Raw genomic sequence first — 7,018 nt, forward strand, 5'->3', positions numbered from 1 at the left:
ATACACTAGCCGCAATTTACAACGCTAGATTTTTTAATAATGGGATGAATCTGGAGTTGCAACACCCGCCATTGACCCTCCATCCCATTCAAATAGAAAAGTCCAATCTGCTTATTAACCCATTTTGACCTGAGATCAGATTCTAAAAATGTAAATCCTGACAGTTTTCTGAAAAAGCGATGTTTCCGTCAGTCGTTCTTCGATTTTTCAAAAATTGCTAACACCAAAAGGGGCTAAACTCACCAATATTTCAGCTGTAAGGCAAACTTGAATTATCCTCTTTCAATCTGCAAAGCATTGTTTCATAAAAATCCACCATAGACATGGTCTAGACCAGTGATACTCAACCTCAGGCCACATCAGGCCCGCGGGACCATTATGACTGGCCCACCAATGAAAATCTAAAAAAAAGAAGAAAAAAAAATCTGGAAAATGAAATAAAAATAAATAAATCTGAATGAAGTTATCTTTAATTACATTATTATAAGTAATACTATTAGAGTTGTACTATTACTCGAACGAAAATAAAAGCTTGGGGGGGGGGGGGAGATGCAATGCAAATGAAAGACATATACTGTGTATCCCTATTCCCTGACATAATTTTATAGCTAAACGGACAGAATTCTATTTTATTTGAATGATGAAACCCAGCTGCCATTAATAGTTGGAAATGGAAATGGAAATTGCGGAAATGGAAATTGCGGAAATTGCGGAAATGGAAATTGCTGAAATTGCGGAAATGGTAATTGCGGAAATGGTGGAAATGGAAATTGCGGAAATGGAAATTGCGGAAATGGAAATTGAGGAAATTGTGGAAATGGAAATTGCGGAAATGGTAATTGCGGAAATTGCTCTTCACTTATAGCTATCTATTTTCAGGTAGATTGTTTTATTTTACTCAGTCAGCCATATCACTACTCATTTTCTTTCATGAAAAAGGTCATAGCTGGGTAATCTATTTTCAGGCAAATTGTGTTTATTGTATTTTATTTTACTCAGCCATAACAATTTATTTTCTGTTAACCAACTTGCTGGCAGGCAGGCAGACAGCTACTCATAGACAGGCAGACAGACAGCTACTCATGGAGAATTGGACAGGCAGGCAGTCAGACAGCTACTCATATGTGCAATAATTTGTGCAGTTATGGAAACAGCTCTTTGTGTTTATGCAAGAAAATGTAACACATTTATTTATTTACATTGTGTGCATATCATTGTCGTAATTTTATCTACTGGCCCCTGGCCCCTTGCCATTTTTGTAATGTGGCCCACAGGTAAATCTATTTGAGTATCCCTGGTCTAGACATTATTAACTACTTTGTCAAGTAATTCTGTGCAGGAGATTATTTTGTTTTCATTAACCCAACTTGCTGCTTCATTATGTGCAAATTTGAAACAGGACTATAGAGTTGAAAACTACTGGCCTCAAGGATAGCAGGATTATATTATGTATGTCACAGCAGTCTAAGTCTACAGCCTGCAACATTATTTGTTCCCATACAAATAAAACAAATTGATCCAGAAAAGCATTAATTTCAAAATTACAAATACTACTCTAACAGACCGAGTTTTATAACATTCAGTTAGATATGTGTGAACCTTGTTTTCTTCAAAATAAACAGGGCAAGTAAAAAACAGTAACATTTCACTTTCCTTTATTAATAGAAATAAAGCATTTTGAAATGATCTAAGGCACATTTTCACATCTTCTGCTGATCTGAGATGTCATGATGACAATTGTCAATAAGCTAATGGAAAGAGCTGTACTGTAGCTCTTGGATTGTAAAAGAACACCACCATGACCATGGATATATATGATGCATTTGTCTTCCACAAACACATCCATGCACATTCTATCATCACATTCACTCAGGATGTACTCCTTAGTTGCATTCAGCTATTTGAATGAGGCAGGAAAAAATGCTGGCATGTTTCAATACTTTGTTTTTTTCCACTAACACATTTATATTTATACATTCCACAGATATAAGGATAAGTGCTGCCCAAATAAAGTGGTAAATGCTAGTGAAAGGCTCCATGTGTGTGACATTAAATGGTTAAATGCATTGATCAACAATGCAGTCACACCAATGACACATTCCTTTAACCAGTCACCTGATTACATACATCTCTGGTCAAACTTGGCAAGCTGCGCACTTTTAAGTCCTTTGGTAAACATGACATGGCAACGTTTGTAAAACAGCACCATAGCCAACATGAATCTCGCTGCCATTGTAAAGTGTGGGTGATAAAAATGGCATCAGAGCATTTCCTTTCTTCATCCACTGAAAGGCACAAAGAAACAACTACCTCCATGTTAATTTTTGATTGTTTTGAAGCTTTTGATTCCTTCTTGTGGCAAACCTGCACTTTGGAGGAGGCGTTATTTAAAGGTAGATCAAACGTACACACATAGGGAGAGAGTCAATGGGGCTGAGAGGGGCCAGACCCTAGCCAGGGGAGTAGGGGTGATGGTTAAGACATGATTAAAAAGGTAATATCCTTTGGGTGGTGCAGCCATTCTCAAGTTTGCACACTCTGCTTCAGGCAATATTCTAGTATAGGCCTACATGTCTGTCAAAGTGCCTTTGGAGCATTGGCTCTCAAAGTGGTGTCCAGGGAAACTCAGTAACAGTACTCTCTGTAACTCAGTGTACAAATGGAACTAAATTGACCATTTGGTTCCATTTTGTACACTCTCAGTTACATCAACAGTGATTTTACAATATACGTTGGGGTCCCAGAGATAGCAATGCCATTAAATGTGGGCCCGTAGACATTTAATGGAGGTCAAACTGGGGGTCCTTGAAATAAAATTAAAAAAATGGTTGAGAATCACTGCTAGAGCCGTAAACATCTTCTCTTATGGGGTGGTCCCAGGCATATCTTTTCAAATGGGGCCTAATAAATGTCGATTTTCCGGGAGGGGGGGGGGGGGGTCCTTCTTGACATGAAAAAGTTTGAGAGCCAGTGTCTTTGGACGGGAGTGTTCTACTCGATATCACCAGGCCTCGTGGCCACGTCGTAGACAGAGTCTACAGAGGGTTCTACTCGATATCACCAGGCCACGTAGACAAAGGGTTCTACTCGATATCACCAGGCCTCGTGGCCACGTAGACAAAGGGTTCTACTCGATATCACCAGGCCTCGTGGCCACGTAGACAAAGGGTTCTACTCGATATCACCAGGCCTCGTGGCCACGTAGACAAAGAGCACGATGAGCAGCACCACCACGGCCAGCGTGGGCAGCACGATGGTGGCCACCTGCTGCCTCGCCTCCTGCATGGCCTGCTTGCGTTCCTTCTTGTCCTTTGACGTCTCTTTCTTGGGCTTGCCCTTCAGTTGCCTCATGATGTCGTCTGTCTCCCCTCTCCTGATGGACGGACCCACACGCAAGCAGCACCGGATGTTCTCAAATGTTCCGTTTGGACGGTCTATGTGTTCCGCTGCTCCACTCACTGAAAGAACACCTGTGACAGGGAGACATGTCAAATTATTTTATATTAATATTATTATCAGTCTTGGCTTTATGGCCAAAGTGTGATATGATTAAGAAATGAAACTAGTGATAAGGACATACTCAGAAAGGTGCTTCCCCAGTGATTTATATCAAGTCCCCAAAGGAAGCGATGAATGGCACCTATAAAAATGGTGGAGGAATGCGCCATTATTTTAAAAGCTAAAAATAATCTATAATTTATATTCTTTATTGTGATACAGGCAGGAAAGGAAACAGTACTGCAACAATACTGAGTGAGGATTTTAGTTTGAGAAAAATTGTCTATAGGACAACAACTATGATATATGGCCTATGGGATACAAAAATCTTATTGCAACAGTTAGTAATTAGCATGCCTCCTATTGTTCATTGCTCATCCTAGTGTATACCAGTCAAAAAAGGAGTGGGCCTTCTTTTTGACAGTGTGGCAAGCTGTATTTCTTTAATTATTATTACTATTGGTTTTTTTCTACTGATATCACCAGGCCACGTAGACAAAGGGTTCTACACCTGGCACAGGTGTGACTCAGTGTGGGAGAAATCAGGTTGTTTGTATGCTGGCAGCAGCACTCTCTACCTGGTGTAACTAATTTGTACCCCAGGTTTTTGAGTTGAACATTGTATTGATTGAATATATTTTGTGGGGGTTTCTTTAGTTTCCTAAAGTGAATTTCACCTGCATTTAGAATACTTTGTTGGTTGACTTGTTGGTTTGAACTTTCCAAGTCTATGGACTTTAATGTTATGCTATAATTCGTTTGCCAGCCAACTATAGCCAAGTCAACACATTTTCCATCTATCAAACTTGATCCTGGTTTGTGAAATACTTATTTGTTATTCAGACCACCCAACCCCCAGGCAGTAACCCCAGGGTAAAGACAGGGCATAATGTCGTGTCAACTCACTTGCGTTTTTCAGGTTATATGTCAGTTTCTAATTTTCAACTATGTTAATTTTGTGACCTGTGAACATTTCTTTATCCAGTTTGCTGGAGCCTTGATGGACAGCAACTATGATGCAAAACACACCATCCACATGCCATCCGATAAGCCGGACAATCTGAAATCCTGTGGGTTATAAATTATTAATCAACAGGTTTATTAATTGATAGTACGTTTTGATAACCTTATTGTTGATAATCTTATTGATCAATTAACTGGTTAGTTGATAAACTGCATTAAAATAATAATCTGATAATGTTAATTTCCCAATGGCAGTTGCAATTAAGGAGTTGCGTTGGTGCAGTTTGGGTTTCAGGTCAGCTCACTTGTTCCTCTCTCCCTCTATTACTAGTTTTTTGACAGTTGGCTGAAGTTGCATAGTTCACTATATCAGTAATTCCAGTGTAACGCCTGCAGCCGCTATGCGGCCTGCGCCTATACCCCGTACAATAGTTTTAGTTTAGCACATGTTTAAGGGTCATATTACTAAAGTGTTGTCACTTTGTGAGAAATGTACTCCATCAGAAAGAAGTCAATTAAGCAATTGACTGAAATGTGTGTTAATTAATAATTACATTCTGGCCACATATGCATCGACAATTTAAGTAACAATCAATTCTATATTAAAAAAAAGTCTGTTTAAGATTTCATAAGAATACATTTGAATGGTTCTATTAAAATTTACATCTGGGCTCCCCCCCCCCCCCGGGTTTGGGCTTATACTTGGAGAGTAAATTTAGCTGGGGACCACCTGGAACCCCCCCCAAGGACCACTGGTGGTCCCGGACCACTGGTTGAGAACCACTGCGTTAAAGCTCCTATGCAGTAAGCACTGCTTTCTCTGTTGGTTAAAATGCAAAGCTAATCGAAACTTCAGCTGATGCTCACTGAAACAAACTCAACATGCTTTGATATGGAACGGAGTAGTTAGTTAGACATGTGAATAATAATGATACCAAACGGCAACTTAATTCAGTCATAAACAAATAATGTTAGCACTTAGCAGATCGTTAGCCTGATGCTAGTTTTTAGCCGTTAGCCACGCTGATTGATTTATGCTAGTGTTGCAAAGTACAGTAGCCAACCAACATAAATAATCTGCGTCTCTCTTGTTAACATGTTAATTTTTTAATATATAATAATAATTACACTGTCCATGTGTGACGGTAGCGAACTGACCCCCCCCCCCCCCCCCCCTGATAACATAGACTTTGGCACTATATGTTAACATTAGCTGACGTGAATCCACTTGTCTTGGACAACGGTCACCAGCTGTAATAATAATAGACCCTTTCGGGACCACATTGGTTACCTTTTCTGTTTTTTGGGACGTCCCCAAAAACCTGCTGTAGCCCTAATTCCCTAAAACATGACTGAAGACGAGCGTACATGTGAACCATGCATGACCAGCTGCTGCAGTGCTGACGACTAACTTAAGTTGTAACTAACTCTGTCAACAACTTTTATAAACTGACGCACACCTCCTGTATCATTTCTTTTTTAAATCGTCACTTTAATATATATTTCAGCCAGGTTAACCTATAACATATTTGTTCCCTGGGTGTTAAGTTTTGATTGCTTTCTGTTTTAATAGAGGACGGTGCAAACCTTTTTATTGCTGCTGTGCTGTTCCAGTCTCCTGAATCGTCCTCTCCACTCCACACACTTGAGGAATCTTGTTCTTGTACGTGGCAACCATAGGGGGTGGCAACAGTGGATGGATGACCGAGGCGTTATTATGGTTCCCACCACATCTCCAGGCAAACCCCGCCCTGCAGAGCAGCAGCGGGGGCGGGGTTTTCCTTGGGTCAGGTTCAGAGCACCTGGGGGCGGGGTTTTCCTGGAGCTATGGTGGGATCATAGATTGTAAAAAGGGTGGGATACATAATAATGCGCTCAGGCTGGGCTGGCTGACTGTCAACGTCTTCCAACAGTGCCACCCCTAGGGCACATGCGTCATGACACCGTCTGGTCTGACTAGTGCTAACATTAAACCTGAACAGTGGACACATAACCCTGGGCTGCCTATTGTTGGCTGCAGGCCATTTAAAAATAATAATAAACAAATATATACTTTCTGCTGAACTGAATCTGAGCTGTATTGCTACCACTTACACTTACTGTATTGCTACACTAACTAATAATCGGCTCCAACAATGCGTTAAATTCATTTCACTCCTAAACCACTAAAATGTGGAACGCCCTATGAACAGCCGTTAAGAAATGTGAAACCCTAGACTCCTTCAAAACTGCTCTCAAAGAGCACTTATGGGCGGCTGCAATTCAAAACTGGTCCCTGTAAAAAAGTTAAAGTCCTTTAGGCCTACATGTTTTTCCCTTTCTTGAAAAACTTTTTTTAAAACTATATATACAGTATATATTATTTTTCCATAGAAGTACGTTTTTAAATGCTCTGGTGAATTGAAAATGGAGGACCCTGATGTAAACAAGTCTAGTGCTTTTTCTGGTTTCATCCTCGTAGCAGTTGTTGTATTGACCTGTACCCATTCTAAATGTGATAACATATTTACTATTACTAACTGTCACAGGGCAGCCCGTGCCCTATACACACACACAC

At 40.3% G+C, this 7,018-nt stretch overlaps 1 protein-coding gene across 3 annotated transcripts; it reads right to left on the reverse strand.

Moving 5' to 3' along the window:
• Window positions 1–1,633: 1,633 nt before the first annotated feature.
• Window positions 1,634–6,153, reverse strand: smco4 (single-pass membrane protein with coiled-coil domains 4). Of its 3 annotated transcripts, XM_080772215.1 has the most exons (3): window positions 6,049–6,112; window positions 3,581–3,640; window positions 1,634–3,470 (listed from the first exon to the last, which is right to left on the reverse strand). In XM_080772215.1, exon 3 carries the CDS (start codon window positions 3,349–3,351, stop codon window positions 3,172–3,174), a length of 180 nt encoding a protein of 59 aa, XP_080628341.1. In that variant the 5' UTR covers window positions 3,352–3,470; window positions 3,581–3,640; window positions 6,049–6,112; the 3' UTR covers window positions 1,634–3,171. The 3 variants fall into 3 exon arrangements, with proteins under 3 accessions (XP_080628341.1, XP_080628340.1, XP_080628342.1); XM_080772214.1 differs by lacking the exon at window positions 3,581–3,640 and having other exon boundaries at window positions 6,049–6,153; XM_080772216.1 differs by lacking the exon at window positions 3,581–3,640 and having other exon boundaries at window positions 1,634–3,458; window positions 6,040–6,142.
• Window positions 6,154–7,018: the final 865 nt, after the last annotated feature.

Source organism: Protomyctophum bolini (genome assembly GCF_963924005.1).
Source record: "Protomyctophum bolini genome assembly, chromosome: 9".
NCBI classification, from domain to species: Eukaryota; Metazoa; Chordata; class Actinopteri; order Myctophiformes; family Myctophidae; genus Protomyctophum; species Protomyctophum bolini.